At 33.0% G+C, this 18,548-nt stretch overlaps 1 protein-coding gene across 1 annotated transcript in view; it reads left to right on the plus strand.

The window, feature by feature from the left end:
• The window catches only part of LOC129217117 (methionine--tRNA ligase, cytoplasmic-like), a 116,917-nt gene that overhangs the window by 20,941 nt on the left and 77,428 nt on the right, over nt 1-18,548 (plus strand). Inside the window, exons 3-5 of the mRNA XM_054851367.1 lie at nt 1,513-1,591; nt 7,360-7,476; nt 17,317-17,392. Coding sequence (XP_054707342.1) covers nt 1,513-1,591; nt 7,360-7,476; nt 17,317-17,392 — 272 coding nt within the window. The remainder of the gene's footprint in view (nt 1-1,512; nt 1,592-7,359; nt 7,477-17,316; nt 17,393-18,548) is intronic.

Below are 18,548 nucleotides of genomic sequence, written 5' to 3' on the forward strand. Positions count from 1 at the left end.
AAGAATTATTGCAAAACGATTCTTTCAATGATGAAAAAGCTCATGCCCTTTAGCATGTATGACTTCGTTTGAATTTTTATCCAATTTGTTTGTATCGGGAAAAGGTTTTTGAAAAATGCTTTACTCTATCAAAATCTATATCTTCAATCCGCTACTCGACTATTCAAACCACAGTTCAATCTACAATTGTTCTGTGTGTACATTTCAATCAATCGTGAAATTTAAAAAAAAAAAATCTTCCTCCTAGCCAATTTTAAAGAGGTGCAAAAAAAAAAAAAAAAAAAAAGGGACAAAAATCCACATGATGATGTGAAGTCAAACATTGAATTTTGAATATTTTGTATGAATTAATAGATTCAGTTTCGAATGAAATTAACACAAAATTTGATGATAATTATTTTTCTGTATGGTTGGCTGGGATTATGGTTATTTGGATTGGATTTTGAAAACGAAAAATAAAATGTTTCAACTGTGAGTAAAATTTTTAGCATGAGGAAAGAACAATTACAAGCAATATACCGACAGAATGGTTTTCACATCCAGAGACTGCAGTTTCGTCCTTATTATGGGCTCATCAGTCTGGAATAGTGAATAACAGAGCTGGAGGCAGATGATATCCCATTGAAGCTGCGAGCACCGACATGACTAGATTATTCAATGATGAAAAGTTTAAGCCCCTCACAGTTTTAGAAGTAGCATGGGTGATTTTGAAGAGCAAGATATAAAAAGTGCTTTTATACATAACTTTGTGTTACTTCTATTATTTTTTAACTATTACAATCGGTTCAGCTAGTAGAGAAAGATTTTTTTTGTGTCTCAGGAGGTTAGAGAAATATTTTCGAGGCACAAAGGGGAAAAAAATACCTTTTCTATTTAGCTGAACCGGCAAAACAGCACGACATTGGGCACTGATAGATTAGTAACAGGATTCCCTGCTGTTCCGAATTCGAAAAATCATGCATTATAATTTTTCCAAAAGGTATAAAATCTTTAGCAGCGAGATGTTTTGTATGATAAATTTTTAGTCAATGAATCAAAATTTTAATTGTTTCTAAACACTAATTTTATTTATACTAAACCGATTTTATGACAACTTCTTGTTAGCTAATGTGTGTTTGGTTTCGCTTTGGGTTATACATATTTAAAAAACTCGACCCCCCAAATGAAATGGTGAAATGCCGCCCCTGGGGTCCGCCTTGACTCTACTTGGCCTTGGTGGTGATTCAATTTTTGGTGCCAATATCTCAAGGGGGGTTGAGCACTCAGACATTGTTTTTTGTTACTTGTGGCTATTATTTTCTCCGGAAGTAATGAATGGATTTAAATAAAATTTTATCCACAGGTAGAGTAGGACAAAAGCCAATTCAATTTTGGTGCCAATAGCTTCAAGAGTGTTGGTGCAATCGAAAGTTTTTTCTTGTTCATTGCAACTGATGTATCTCAAGAAATAATGCTACAAATTAGATGAAATTTGGAACAAAAGTTACTCATTTTAATGTTTCTTTTTTATAGGTACTTGAATGTGGTAAATGGTAAAGTGATAGATGTTCTTACGGAACATTGGCTAGAATGGGAGTCTACAGTCCTTCAGGTATTTTCATGTATTTGTCGGTGGCTCATCCACCTTGATTGTTTTTGTTTCATTTTGGTTATAGGAAGGAGGTGTTGAGTCAAACCTTTCTCTATTTTTCCTTTTCCCCTTATTTAGCCTGAGTAAACATGAATTGTAGAGTTATGTTTGCTCCCTAGCAACTGAGATACTGACCACCAGTTTGTAGCTTGGACCCTTTATTTTTCACAACAGCTGTGATTACTTTTTGTACCTCATACTGATCAATCAGATTATGCTGCCAAAGCATATACCTTATATATATATATATATATATATATATATATATATATATATATATATATATATATATATATATATATATATATATATATATAGTACCTGACGACTGAGCCTCGCTCTGCTTTTAATCATTATTTTTTGTCAACTCGTGTTTTTCTAAGCTTCAATACTTTTTCAAATATAATTGAAAAGCATCACGTTAATGAAATTTTAAGGTTCTCGCTAGTCGTTGGATATTATGCTTCCAAGAAATGAGAGTACACATGTAAACACTTCATCAGCATTATAATCATTGGGGTTATTTCGATATTTGGGAATCTGGAGATCTTTCTTCATTGGCGTCAATTTTTGGCTCCAGCGCCTGTGCAAGAGGTATTTTTTGTTGCAAAGCTAAACAAAAGAAAACGGAAACGTCTATTTACATAGGGTTACTATAAATCAGCAAGGTTACCAAAATAAAGTTATTAACGCCAAAAATGAGACGACCTCGCTAGATTCCCATTTATCAAAATATCCCCTAAACATTTCTGCTTTAAGAAGCCTGCTACTGAATATAGGCCTCCCCTCCCCCACAGACATCCACCTAGGGAAGACCTAAGGTGGTTTCGTATAAATATTTAACACACGGTACTGCCCAAACATTGGGACAATAAATATGAAAAAATGGGTTCAAAATGCGCTGTGACCTTCTTATAACACTAAAGTACCAAACAAAGAAGATTCTTAATGCAATTAAATCAACACTTTGCTTTAAACTATCTGTTACATTTTTGGTTCCACTATACAATTTTCCTGTCATTAATTTTAAGATTTTGAACTTGGAGTCGATTTTACTATTGTGAAATTGGTTTTTGACCAAAACCTTCCTTCCACACTATGATGCGATTCACGATTTTATCCCAATTGAGATTTTTGTTTGGAATAAGTACTTTTAGTGTAGTTGGTCACTTGATGCCAGAAAATGCTACATACAGCATACTCCATAAAAACTGATGATCCACAAACCACTCCAGCAAATTATGACAACAAAATATAAACAGTCTTAACAAAATATAAACAGTCTCAAGACATATGTTTTTTCTAAAAAAATTTAGATGCATGATTTAAAACAAAAAAAAAAAAACAAAAAAAAAAAAAAAACAAATAAATTTGAAATGTAAAAAAGAAAATAAGTAAATAAAATATAATAAGACTCTCAAGCAATAGTTTTGCTTAAGGAAAAAAAAAAGCCTTACATCGACTTACATAAGGCTTTTGAATTGTTTAGTTAGTTTAATTGTTTAGTGTGATTGAAATTAGCCAAAGTGACTAATATCAGCCAAGCCTGGCAACCCTAAGCAAGTTTAAAATTTTAAAGCGCGAAGAGACAAATTTTCCTTGTTATGATTGTATATCGTCTGCCTTAAGTGTCAATTCAGTTTTTTTCAAGGCTTAACTTGATTAGACTTTATATTAAGAAAGTTTTATGGAAAAAATCGGGTTTTTTTACAGAAAAAACACTGATGTAGATGAACTTACAGAATATGTCAGTGACGGCTCATGGGAAGGGACAGAGGGGGCCCGGGCCCCTTCACTTTTTCAGACAAAAATTTATTACTTTTTATTTATTTTCCTTTTTTTTTGTGCGTATGTGCCTGAAATTAAAAAGGAATTGTACCATATTTTCTAGCCTATAATCTGTAGATTATATGTTAAAACACAGTAAAATTAATGAGGAGCGAATCATATACGCTGCTGTGGATTATCTGTTTTTATTATTATTTTTTCCTTAACACCAACGCATTGAACCTCAATATTTACAGCAGGATTCGCCAAGACCATTACCCTGCCTGCATGTTGTTTATTTTACCTATCTTGAACATTCTTCTTACGCGATTCAGGCTATGTAAAATACACTGCATACAGTAAAAAGTAAGAAGACTTCATTCGCACAAGATTAGACCATTTGTTCCTTTCTAGACTCTTTGTCTTCAAGTAATTAGCATATTGTAATGACATTTTGGAGAAGTCATTATTTTTAGATTTTTTTTGAATATACCTTATTCCCGTTTTTAATTTAGTTGCTAAAATTATATGTTAAATCAAAGCATACCTGGGAAACACAACAGGTCAGAAGAGATTTTAATGTGGAAAAAAAAAATGTCTGGGTAGATCTTAATTTCTTTTAAAAAGAAATCTTTGAATTAAAAATTTTCAATAGTTACAGCTAATTTGTCAGCTAGTTCCCCCCCCCCCCCCATCCTATTTCTTCCTTCTTTTACCAAGATCGTCTGAAGATAAAAGAATCTCTCCCCCAAATCTCCCCCTCCCACCAAAAACATTACGAAACATCTCAACTTTCATTTCCAGAACTTCAATTTCTCAAAATTTCCAGGGAAAGTCTCTGAACACCTTACAACATCGCTTAAAACTGTGTATTCGAAAATCGCTTAAAATTGCGTTTTTGGAGCTTCAATTTAAAGATTGCTATCCCTAATATTACCAAATATGGTCCTACGATCGCTTTTTTAAAACTTAATTTTCAGGAAATATTCGGGAATATGCCTTTGAATCGCCTTCCTTTAATATCATCAAAAAATAGGATTTTTAAACAGCCCCTTTTAAAAAATTTAATTGGGATAGTTTCTGATACCCTGTTAATGTCATAGAGTATTGTGCTTAAGTTTTTAGGGCTTCAATTTTGAATAAACTTCCATGGGCGCCGGCCGATTCATATGCAAATGAGTACACCCCATGAAAATTGCTGATAATTTTTTTTACTAAATTTTTAATTTATTTATTTTTAGTTTTTTTTTATATTTAGCTTATCACTTTTTATTTTACTTATTTTAAAGCGAATACGGAGATGTATTTTCAGCATTTTAACTTTTTTCATAAAGTTAATTTTAATTACCTTAGAATTTTTACATATTTCTCTGATCACAATTTTTTTGCACTTTTGTTATTTGGTCTTGCTTAAAACAAAATTAATTCTACTCATTCAAATTTTTTTGTTATTAAATGAGTAAAAATAATATTACCATTAAAAATATTAGATTAATATTGTTTTCTAAAATTTGTTTATTTTGAAAACCCAAGGGCAGAAAGTACCTCCCCTTGCAGCCCCTTACAGATACTGCAAGGGAGATGTACTGCATCCTCGGAATAAATACTAGACATAAATTGAGATTAATAATTTTCATGATGCATTTTGTAGCTTTTCCCTATCTGATTAGTTAAATTTTATTTGTGAAAGTCGGGGGGGGGGGGGGGAGTGCACCACCCCACTGGCAGTTATGGACATAAACATAAGACTAATATCTTTCGTGATTTATTTATAGTAGTTTAAGTATTTTGTAGCTTGTCCTGTGTTAAAAATAAATTTAATTTTATTAATTTAATGCAAAAAATTAATTTTAAAAAGTTTAAATAATAAAAAAAAATAAAAAAATTCATAAATCGGGGGAGGTGACCCCAGTGAATTCTTAATTTGGTTATTGCACTGTTGGCATTTTTGTTAAATTCATTGTGCGAATGTTAATTGATTTTCTTTTTAATTTGAAAGTTGCTTGGGAATTTGGCGATGAACAATGTAGTTGCGTATTATTTGTTTATTTCGCAAAATATTTTAGATTTCAAAGGATTGTATTTAGGTTTTCAAAGGGTGTTCATGCATTTTAGTTAAGAATATGATTACTAATTATTTAACATCAGACGGGGAGGAGGGGAGAGGTTTTTTTCCCTTTTCTCGGATGATAGCTTTTCTGTAGTTAAATTTTTCATACGGGGTGCGGGGTTTCCTTTTTGTCCTTGATGTACTGTTTTTTTAATTGTGTTGTTTTACTGCTGGGGAGTTGAATCCTTTTTCCTACGGGATACAGGATTTCCTTTTTGTCCTAGATGTACTGTGATTTTTAATCGCAATTGCTTATCAGCCAGAGTTCGTTTCACTCGCTAATTGGGTGAGTTTCTGCAGTGCGGTCACTTCTGCTGGACATTTTGCTGTATCTATTTTATGTCGCATATTTGCTTACTTAATTTGGCGTAAAAACGGGGGAGGGGAGTGGATTTTTTTATTCAACGGACTTCCTTTAAACTCTTAGCACAGGCATCGCTATGCGAATATAGCTAGTGTATATATCTATATATATATATATATATATATATATTTATATTTATCTATATATATATATATATATATATATATATATATATATATATATATATATATATATTATATATCTATATATATATATATATATATATATATATATATAGTCACAAGAATTGCTCATTTAAAGATATATAATATTTCTGTTGTGTATAATTTACTTTTGTTTCTTTGTAAGAAATTGAAAATGGAGAGGAAGCTAGAAAATTGACGATAGCCTCCCAGTGTAGGTGTAAGACATAAATGCAATTGGGCTCTTTTTGATTGCTTAACCTTGTTTGTATGGCAGTAGCATAAAAGGACACTATTTTTGAAAATTAAAAAATACATATATTTAAAAAAATATTGCAGAAAAACTATTTTGTTCTCTTGAACTATTATAAATGGGGACACACTACTGTTTATAATCATGTTTTAATGCTGGATATACATAGTAATCTCTAACAAAAGTTTTTACTAGAGAATAGGCTTGAAACATATATATATATATGTTTCAAGCCTATTCTTACACATATTACATATACATATATATATATATATATATATATATATATATATATATATATATATATATATATATATATATATATATATAGCAAGGGCTATATTTATAAAATTATAACTAAGTTTTTTGAGCTGTCACAGCAAAATCAAAACTAATCATAAGCAAGATAATAAATTATATAAATATTTTTCATGTTAACTAATAGACATAAATAGGTCCTGATTCATGTAAGATGCATTTGAACCTCAATGCAAATTAATAGGAATAATTTCATAACATCTTCTAACTTTGTACCCGAATAATACATAGACTAAAAATGATATGTTCAGTAATTAATGCACAGTAATTATAGGAAGGCTTAATGAAGCTTTTCAAACTATATAGTATAACAAGAAAATTAAAACAAATTACAAAAATAAATATGTAACATTTATTTGATACTTAATTACAATGAAGAATTGTAAAGAAAATTATCTTAAAGGAAATATAATCAATGTAGCCAAAGTTTCAGAAGATACTTTTATGGCTTATGGCTTCAGTTAGTGTAGGATAAACCTAGTGTTATTTTAAATTAATATTTAACTTAGTAGTTAAAAGTTTTGCCTTTTATAAAGTTGGTAAGAGCATTAGATAAATAAAATTTTAACGATGAAATATCTTCTAAGGCTTGGGTTTAGTGTGTCATTTGCAAGATGTTTATTCTTAATTTTACAAATCATGTTTTTGATTTTCTGTTTTTCTCATTAGCTTGGTGATATGGCTTTGTTAAATGTTTTTTATTTTGACCTAATGCATAATTTGATTTATATGTGCCCATAATTAACATTTATTTGTATTTATTGTCCTTTTCAGCCATCAATTTTATACATTTTGAAAACTTCCAAGGGTGAGGCTCTCCATTCTAGTTTGAGAAATAACTTATTATATTTAAATTCTGTGTTGGAAAAGCAAGCTTATTTGTCTAGCAAGGTATGTTTATTGATATCTATTGACAGAATAAACTCGCATTTTATATGTACTTCATATGTTTAAGATTCCGAGTTCTATAGCCAACTTTGTTACTCATGATTAATGCAAAAAAGATTTAACACAGCTGTTGTAAAAAATAGAAATACATTTGAACTTGGTTATTACAAAGTACCGTACCAAATTTCATGAATTAGTTTGTATTAGCCATTATTTATATCAACCTGGCCGACTAAAAGAATAAAATTTAAAAAAGGGAAACATTTCAATATTATTGTGGTACCAAGCTGGTCTACTTGTCTCACCTCCGCACTTTTTCCTCACTGAGTGCATTGTTAAGTGCGCACCAGCACTGGCGATAAAGGTTCCTGCCTGGCACCAAGCTTGCAAATTTGGAGGAAAATGACCGACCTCCGACTCGGGGAATTTTAGAATCTCTGGCTCCTTTACTCCAAAATCAGTCTGACTCTTCTGCTTGCACTAGGGAACCCTGCCCGAGATGCTGACTACTTCTTTGCAAGTTCAAGAAAAAAAGAGAATGCATGCAATGAGAGGGAATCGCACGTATCATCCATTTATCGAACTTACACTTTCGGAAATAGCTTATTCTACCGACCCGCTAGTCTGCTTGTTTTTTTTAACTTTCTTGAACTAATAGCAACTGTCAGCAAACGGTTTTATTGCCTATAACAATTATACAGTAATCACTTTCAAATAAAATTAAAAATATAGTTTTTACTCCGATCTCAGTTAAATAGTAAAAGGAAGGTATCCCTTGAGCAAATCGTGAAAATGTATCGGTTTTTTAAATCTAAAGACTATGTCTATAAGCTTCTTCTTCTTCGCTTGTGCTACAGCCTGTTGCAGGCCAAGACCATCTGTTGAAGTCTTTCCCACTTAACACTATCCCCTGCAATAGCCCTCCATTGGTTCACTCCTGCTACCTTTAAGTCCTTTTCTATCCCATCCAGCCATCTGATGGGGGGGGGGGAGTCTATAAGCTTGGTTTTCACTAAAATGTATGAAATGAAATAAGTAGGGGAGAGTGGCCCAAAGCGAGTTGGCATTCGTATTCCGAGTGCAAGCTGCGATGTATGCGTATGTCATGTTTCCTTGAACACCCCTGAGTTTCAATCAGTCATAGCGAAGCTGCAGTGAAGCAACATGGCGTAGCCAAGCTTAAAATAAGAAAAATGATACATATCTAAAAAATTGAAGGTATGTAACTTGTGATTAGTCGAAGATTAGTTTTTTTTTTAATGCCAATAACATTAAGTTATTCTGACACCATCCGCGTTCAAACTACGATGGTCATTTTGTTTCTTTCTTAAATTTAGGGTTATAATTATTGAAATAAAAAATGTGCCTTTGGGCAAAGCGGGTATGAGACTTAATCATGTATTTATTTATAATTTCTTGACACATGTGCTGACTTCGATTTTCTATTTCAGTAGGATTTGTATAACTAGTTACTTTTCATGATGGCAGTTAGTTAGTCGATTGATTTAGTCAATTATTTCTTTATGTTTTACAAACAAATGTGCAGACTTAGATTTTCAATTTAAATTGGATAAGTATAACTTTTTTATATTTTTTTATAATGGCAGTTAGCTAATCAATTAATTCAATCATTTATAAGTTCATATTTGATTGACAAGTGTACCAAATCACAATTAGTTACACTTACCTACTTTACCCAAACGGCTTACCTGCTTTAGGCTCCTTGGTAGGGCGAAGCGGATGTTTCAAGTGTTTGTGATGCTTGATAATAAATAAATATTTGGTTTGAAGTAATGCAAAAATAATTTTTTTTTGAAGTTCAAAAACCCTACTAAGAAATAAAACCGATATTGCTGCGATAAAAATCCAAAAACTACAACTTTCAAGCGTATTTCATTAATCTATCCGCTTAGGGCTTCCCTCCCCTATATTTTTTATTGGTTACAACACTCAATAATTTCAATCTTAAAATTTTCAAATTAAGGTTAATTCTAAAGCAGCCAATAAAATTAAAAATTTTACGAAGAAGAAATATAGGTACAGTAAAAGAGCTATTTGCACAAGGCTGTATACCGCCGCATTTTGTGTAAAATTTGCTCAAGCCGGACATGTACCTGTCCCATGGGCGTCCATATGCAAAATTTAAAGAGGGGGCTCAGATATTTTCGCCATAGTTTAGCGGGATATTTCCCACATAGACACCAATTTCAGTACAGATTAGAGTTGTTAAAGTTTGATATTTTAAATAAATTATTAATTAATGTCTGGAGAAGAAATGTTTTTACATTTAAAAGCAAGGAAGTTCTTATTTCTAAGAGGTGCTTGAGCCCCCCCCCCCCCCTTGCCCTCCTATATGGGCCCCCTTGGCCCAACCTCTCTTCGTAAAAAATAAAACCACGCTTAAGTTTTATAGATGCAATATAATTTAAGATTCATTGGGGAAATTTTTCAGAATTAAAGCATTTATATTTTTTATAAACTCTGAAATTAACTTGGGGTGGCACCCACCACATGAGTGTCACCCGGATCAGACCTCTCCCTCTCGAGAAAAGTTTTTTGACTTTGCAAAAAAGGATTTCTTTCTCTCGAGTTACAGCTTTCAGAAATTGAAAGCACATAATTTGATCAACATTTATTTGTTAAACATTAGAAGGGAGCAAATTAATCGTTTCCAATTTAAAAAAAGGGGGGATTTTTAAGTAATCACTTTTAAAATCCTAACTATTGTAAAATTTGACTTTCAAAATGAATTTCAAACATTGTGTGCACCTTATGTTTACAATAAAATACCATGCTGAAACTTCATAGAAATGGATTAATATTTCATTCGCTGTTTAGAAGTTTCCTTCCCCTTCTCATGGGGGGGGGGGGGGGGACTGAAAAAAAAAATAAAATAAAAATCCAGAGTTTGAGTCAGAGGTTTCAAAATCCAGGAGTCGGAGTTGGAGTCAGCCAAATTTCCTTCAGACTCCGCAGCCCTGGTTGTACAGCATGATTTAGGAAAAATTTTCAATGAAAATCTGCCTAGGACTACAACTTTAAACTTGTTTTACTGAAAACATGAAAATGTCCACTTACACCCCTTTTCTTATCATTTTCTCTTATCTCTTTTTCTTTCATTTCAAAAACTACAGAAACACATAGGGTATGTTTCGTCCCGTTATGGGGGGGGGGGGCAACACCCACATAGAGGGCAATAATACACAATAGGGTGGGCCGAAAATGCACTTTTGCACAAACTTTCGAAATCAATGAGGCTTGGGGGCGGAAAAGTTGTGTATTGGGTTGCTCAGTAACCATGTAAAAATTTTTTGAAATCGAACAATACCTTCAGGTGGCGCCGGCGCCTTAAAAATTTGAAATTTTGACTAAAACAGACATTTTTCTTCTAAAAACACGATTTTTTTGCATTTTCGAAATAGATTACGCTCTAGTGCGGAAATGTTTAGTATTGAGTTGCTAAGTAGCCGTGTAAGTTTTTTTTAAAAAATCAAGCAATATCTTCAGGTGGAGCCTGAGCCTTTAAAATTCGGTTTGTTCAGCAGGAAAAAGGAAACGTCAATAAACTCATAAATAATAATTGAATTCATCTTTTACTGCTGTCATTTGTGCCAAGTAAGCAAACAAACATGAAGCAATGCAGCTCTTTGCTTATCTCAGAGGAAATTCACTGAGATAACCCAGAACTCACCACGAGGAGGTGGCTGCATATCGAGTTCCACCCGTGCCCTCCCAACCATATAATGGACACTGAGATTTTATTAAATATTTCACTTTTCTGTTGCCTGATCTACTTCGCCTTTTTTGTATTTCGACTTGCTTTCAAATGAAGGAATTATTCTTTGTGATTCTAATTTCGCCCTTATAAGGCCATCCCTTTCGATTTGTCCCACCACAGAAGCTGAAGCAACTGTCACTATTTTTACTGCCCTCTCCACTGCTTGGCTGTGGCATGGAAACTCTTTTATTTCTAGTAAAGATATTTTCTCCTTTAGAATATTTCGGAAATCTTCATTGCTGACTGCACGAAGCATTGGTGGCTCCGTAACAACTGATTGGTGCCAATCAATTAGGTCCGTATAATCTTTTGCTTCGAAATTTATTACAGGAACAGTGAACCGCCGGATACCTTCTTGTTTATTTTCCCTGGCTTTTAAAATTCTTCGTATTGCAAGCAGTCGGATGTAATTTCGTTCATCCGTAAGCATCGAAAGAAAACTATTTTCATGATGCGCAAAAAAAGCATTTCGGCTTATTACGCCATCCACGACAGTCTTCAAGTCATCTGGGAGATAACGTGACAAGCTAATCATCTTCCATAAGTGTCTAGCACCATCTTTGCAATGCGGTTTGGATTTTATATCAAACCACATCGGCACATACACTTTAATTATAAACTCTACTAAGGTCTTCAGTTCTGCTGAAACATTTGTAACTGAAATGTACAGGCGCAAAACTCGACATGCTGCCGTTAGCCAACGGGAGTGCGCTAGCTTTCCTGGTTTTTTCTCTGCTAGGGCAACAGAGCAGTAACCTGATGTTACAGCTTCATAAATTTGCAGCATATATTGTTGATCTGTACTCAGATCTTTTCGAAGCTCTTCTGATATTGCTACTAACTCTACGACATCAACCTTTTTGAAATTGACTACCGGTTTCAGCTCACAGGTTTCGAGATCTTTTCCTATTGGACCAGAAAAGGTTTCAGGACCACTTGTTTGACCGTCTAGCTTTTTTAGAAGATGCCGCAACGGTAACTCATTTGCGTGTAACATGCATATGAGCCATTGAAGAGGTCTACCAACATCTTCTTCTATGAGACGTATAACTCCAGTCTTGCAACCTGTGTTAACGGGTGTCCCATCGCAGCCAACTGCCAAAAGAGTTTCAGTGTTGATATTCTGTAAAAGATATTCAGCAATGCTGCTCTTAATAGATTTTGCTGAATCACTAGCAGGAGAAACATGGCCGATATATTCAGATCCAGGTTCTTGTATTAAAACTACATGTTCTACAATAACCGTTGTCCTGTGCTTTTTGTTTCCCTTGATTTGATCTGCTAAAGTTTTATCTTTTCTTCCGTCAAAAAAGAGGGCTTGAAGCTCTTCTGGTTTTCCTTTACATTGTAGTTCCTTTCGTTTTCTCTTTCTCTCTCTTCTTATTTTATTTTTATCTGTAACTTTGGAACGATTATTATCAGAAATCATTCCGACATCTTCAAGAACTGCAGAAATAATTTTCGCTGCAGGCCTGTCTCCAATCCCTGCACTATCGCAGGCGAGTGCTGTGGTTGGCAGTTTTATCCTCATCTGGCTGATTACCTTGGTCTCTTTTTTCGTTTTTCTCGAATGGTTCTCTCTGGATCTAGGAGGAGTGTATTCTTCATCATTGAGCGTTTCATATTCAAATTCTTCGTTCTCACAATCCTCGAACTCAGGCGACTCGAACATAGACTTTGGTGTTTGGAACTGCTGTTCACTTGTAGCAGCTTTCAACACTGTCTTGGATTGCCTATTTTGCTTTCGGAGCAGCTTCTCAGTTACTTTTAAATCAATGCCCCCTATAATCATTTTTCTGACGGTTCGTTGATCAATCAAAAATAGTTGTTCTAAATGTGGCACTTTTCTATCCTTTTCACAGGAGCATGCTTTAAAGGAATGACATTTGCATGTGGCAATGTCAAAGAGAGTTTTCTCGGCGTCTTCCAAAAATTCTTTACTTTGTTCTTATAGGATTCCGTAGACTTGGTTTACTTTTCAGGATATTTTTATACTTAGCATGATATGATTTAAGGATGCGCACAATTCTGCAATGAGAAAAAGTAGGAATCGAGGACTTCTTCCACAAATCAGCTACCCTCTCAGCAACAACATTGGCAATGTCAGTAAAAGCTGGATCTTTGCCGTGATTTGAAGATTTCACTTGTTCTCTTATAAGGAAGTGAAATTTCAGAACTTGACTGTAAGTTGGTAAGACGTTAGGTTTCAGCTCTTCTGGCAAACCAAAAACAAAACAATCTGTAACTTTTCTAGCTGAATAATAACCGGCCATTGTGACAAAAGTATAACTATAACTAACTAGTTAATGACATTTAAATATCTAAAGAGACTGCTCTTCGATGAACAAACGACATAAAGTAAGCTTATTAGTTGATTGCTTCTGTACTAGACTGAACTAAACGATAACTGTGTTGCATATTATCACACTGACTGTCACGTGGACTGCAGGTGCGAGAGCATTTCATTTAGTAGAAGGGGGGATGGAATAGAAAACTGATAAGGAATTCTCTTTTCATGAAAATATATGTCTGTTTTGAATAAAATCTCCGATTTTAAGGCGCCGGCGCCACCTGAAGATATTGTTCGATTTCAAAAAAAATTTACATGTTTACTGAGCAACCTAATACACAACTTTTCCGCACTAGAGCGTAATCTATTTCGAAAATGCAAAAAATCGTGTTTTTAGAAGAAAAATGTCTGTTTTAGTCAAAATTTCAAATTTTTAAGGCGCCGGCGCCACCTGAAGATATTGTTCGATTTCAAAAAAATTTTACATGGTTACTGAGCAACCCAATACACAACTTTTCCGCCCCCAAGCCTCATTGATTTCGAAAGTTTGTGCAAAAGTGCATTTTCGGCCCACCCTAGTACACAATTTTCATACAAATTCTCTAATATGGGGGTGAAAAAATACTTGCACATATTAACATTATATGTCCATCGAAAGCTCTAATTTTTCTTCTGAAGATGGCACCTGTTTGAAATTTCTAAGTAGAATAGAAAATGAGTTATGAGCTTTTTAGTTCCATATTCAAAGGCTTTCCTCAACCCAATATAGTATTTAGTTTATCATCTGAACTCCGTGTCGATAGCAACAATTGTATTGTTGACTATTTTTGCTTTTCCTCTGACTGTTCAAAGCTTTTCTGAAGTCAAATCTTAAAGTAACATTTTTGCCCAAGATTGGAAAATAATTAATGGATTAGGCTGTTTATTTTCCAGTTGAATGCAACTTTGAGGCAATTAATGAGGTTTTTTTATTCTGTTGATTGGGTATTTGATCGACCAGCAGGGTTCTCGCCAAACGTTTTTTGCAGAATCATTTGCTAACATGTAATTTGATCCGCCAACTAAATTAGCAAATTCATAATCAGCACAATTTTGCACACCATTCAAACAATGGGGTTGTTTCCTTCAGTCAAAAGTGAATAGAATAAGTGAAAAAAATAACATGGACACAGAAAATACTATTATTTTCCCAACAGTTATTTTTTAATTAATTTTTTAAAATGTCCGATTTTTCAAACAAGGTGTGGTCTTGATGACGCCACAAATGATGCTCTTTGGCGCATCTTTCCCCCACATTTCCTTGTTATGATAATCAAGAAGCGAATTAAAATTGCGCTCTAGGCTTGCTATCAACCATGTCGTTGCCAATACACGTGAGGTAAAGATGTGAATTAAATATTTTGCTCTGTGAATGGCAACACGAAATGGCATTTGGTCAATTGTGATGTCATCGGCAGAAGTTTAAACATTGAAAGTGCAGTAATTTTTTAAAAATATTAAACTCAATCAAATTATTCAAATAATGGTCAGATCCAATGTTTTTAAGCATGCTCTTTCAGAAAAAATACTTTTAAAATTTTGGAAACAATCCCATTGCCAAATTTTACTACTTATTTTGGAAACATTTCAGGTGGCGTCATTTTATGATCGCCAGAAATATTTCAGTATTTGGCGACACTATCTCTTCGGTGAAAATTAGTAACACACAGTTTTACAAATTAGGGAGGGGGAACCTTATCCAAGGTATCCCAAAACGATTACTGCAAATTTGGTAGCGCACAGTAAGGGATTACAAGCGGCTACATTTTTTTTTTGAAGTTTGTATTTCAATAGCAATACAGAGAAGATTTCAGAATACGATCAAAAAATTTTTTAAAAATTAATCTTTTTGAACAAGTGATGTTAATTTCATATTTTGGAAATTCCTCAAATTTGTATGTACTTAACTGTCGTTTTTTCGTTTCTAAAAGAGTACTATTTTGTTCTTCATACTTATTGCGATTTTACTTTTAGGGTAAGGAAGAAACTCGATTTATAATCATGTCAAACCAGTGTGTTTTGAGTTACTTCAGTTACAGAAGAAAACGAATAAAAGTAGCGATTGTTTCTCATAATTATTACAGACCCAGGCAACTCCGGATATTTTTGCTATGTACAATAATCTGGTAACTAAATAAAGAAAGTTATTAAATAGAGTCTGCCCCCCTACCCCCCGTTACCTTCGAAAAAATTTATTTTTTACCAGGAACTGCCAAATGCATGCAAAATATTTTCTTCCTAGCATCTTCTGTTCGGAATTAAAAACCATTCTTATGAATATAGATTTCAAACAAACATTTTACGCAGTTTTATTAACTTGGCAAGTCTTTGGCGAATGTATGGTACTGTGGTCCTTTGGCAAAAAACAATGGATTTGGATTTATTATTTTACATTTTTATGCTGCTTTTAATTGCTAAAACAGAAAATAAATTAAACAAAATGATATTTTAAAAACTTATTCAATAGGCAGAGTTATGATAATGCGGTCGAGACGAGTGTTCAAAAATCTTGGCGTTATAGCCATTACAAAAGTTGCATTAAAATAGAAAAATATTTTCCAAATTAATTTTCGTTAAAAGATCATTAAATACTATGTGTCAGGTATTGAAGTTAAAATTAATCAGCACCAAATTAGTGAAACAACACGCTCAAATGACATTAAAACTACTAATTAAATGTTAATTAATTCGCCAAATTCTTTTTTTATCTCCAGTTTCACCAGGCGACTACTTTAGCATATTGGCGAATTATTGTAAATTTTTATCAAACTTTTAATTTTTATTTTTTTGTGTTTTTAAGGATAAATGATGCTAATTAGGATTTTGTGGAATTAATGTCCCTACTTTAATGGCAACAATGGAGAATATTGTTCTTTCTTTTTTTTTCTTTTTTTTCTTGTTTTTTTTTTACGCCATCAGACCTGTACTGATGAAGATTTTTTGAATTAATCTGACGGCGATCTTCAGAGTTATTTGAAAACACTGATATCATCATTCTAATAGAGACTTTAGGGAATGACTTTAGGGAACTTCATCATTATCTTTCAACTAAAAAGAGAAATAAGCAAGCAAAAGTGCAGCTAAGGAAGAAAGGGTTGACAAAAGGGACTAACATCTTGAGCTTTTAAGCATGTTTAACGCAAACTTAAGTCTCAAGAGTCTAAGAAAATCTCAAGAGCCAGCAGTGAAGGCTCAAAGAAAAAAATAAATAAAATTCATGGCTGTATGGGAAGGCTAACGCTTACATTTAAATGGAAATGATGGTTGTTCGGCCTGCCTTGCCTCCAAAAATTTACAGGATGACCCTTGAGTAAAAATGGTTAAAATGAAGACCTGTGGGTTCAAAAATCGAAAGAAGTTTATTAGTACCGAATCGAGCGATTTTTTACTGGTTATAAGAAGGAGACATGGAGTTTCACATTGTAAATAAACATTCACTTCTCATCAGAGATGCTTTTATTTCCAGGAGGATAGAAGAAAATAGAAAGTTCTTCCTGTGAATCATTTTTCATGAATTGAAAAGAAATCTGCATCATTCTTGAGAATAAGATCACTTTACTAAATTATAAAACTACAGAATATGGTTAAATTTAAATGTGATACATATTGTACGTCATGCAAATTCATATCGGCTGGAAAATATGAATATTGTTAGAGAGGAAGTTATTGCTATATCTGATATTGTCCGAATCAAGTTTAACTGTAGTTTACTTACAATATTGTATTTTAATTTAAGGATTTAGTTGGTCTCTCTGACGTTGTTATTTGGGCCAATATATATCCTTTGTGTGTATCATCTTGCATATCTGAAGGTAAAATATATTTATATATATATATATTTTTTTTTCATTTTTTCAATATAAATGCTGAATGTTTAATGTTGAAATATTTAAGATGACGATAAAGTTAAAGGGCTGGCTGTTTATACATTTTAAAAGAGTTAAAAAATATATATAAAGATTTACCGTAATTACCCCATATTAGCCGGCATGCTGCGAAGTTCCGGGGTCTCCAAACTTTCAATAACACTTGCCTAGTCATTTTCAGCATGCCGGGAAAAAATGAATACTATAAAAAATATATGTTCAAGTTTAAAAACAATATACGTTCTTTACATATCCTAATAGTAATAATAAACAAGTAATTTGATAAAAATATTAACTAACAATGTCATTTGTTATTTTAACAAGAAAAATATTGTTCAATAATGAATAATTTTATGAAAATTAAACTAAAACTTAGCAAACATTTAAGCAGTAAGTTACCACCCCAAGCCAGTGTTAAAGAATTTACTATAGCTATTCAATAAATAAAAATGACACTTACTGCTCTAAAAAGAACCAAAAATAATTTATTTAAAAAAAAAATGAATGAATAGCAGTAGCAATGGTTTGCTTTCTGATTGGAACTAACTGTATGGGGAATTTTACTCTTTGGTCAATCCATACAGATTCAATGGATAGGTGCACTGGACCATTTTTAATTTTTTTGAAACTCACATCCCTAAAAGCTGCATACGAAAGATGTTTAAAACCACTTTTATTTTTTCTCTAAACTGGAGCTTTGATTTTTTAGAGGTCATCAAAAGTGATTTTCATTGTCAAAAATGGGACTTTTAGACCTTTGCATTTTGGCCCAAATCTAATTGAACTACATTTATGACAGTTAATTGAACGCTTTGTGTTAAAAAGCATAAGAGGATAGTCTTACATGCTGAGTTACATAGCTGTAACTTAATAATTAAAATAATGGCAACAGGTTAAAGTTCAAGGTCAGATGTAAATATTGTACTCATTTCAAAGGGGGATAACTCGCATAGGGGGTGAAAACACAAAATGAAATATGGTAAGAACTAATCACTGGAACCATGCTAATAAGAATATGTAACTGTTGCTGTGTTTTTGTGTACCCTTTATAAATTATAGCCCCTCAAAAATTGGAAAAATGACTTTTTAGACCCCTGTAAAC

Source organism: Uloborus diversus, chromosome 2 (genome assembly GCF_026930045.1).
Source record: "Uloborus diversus isolate 005 chromosome 2, Udiv.v.3.1, whole genome shotgun sequence".
Classification (NCBI taxonomy): Eukaryota; Metazoa; Arthropoda; class Arachnida; order Araneae; family Uloboridae; genus Uloborus; species Uloborus diversus.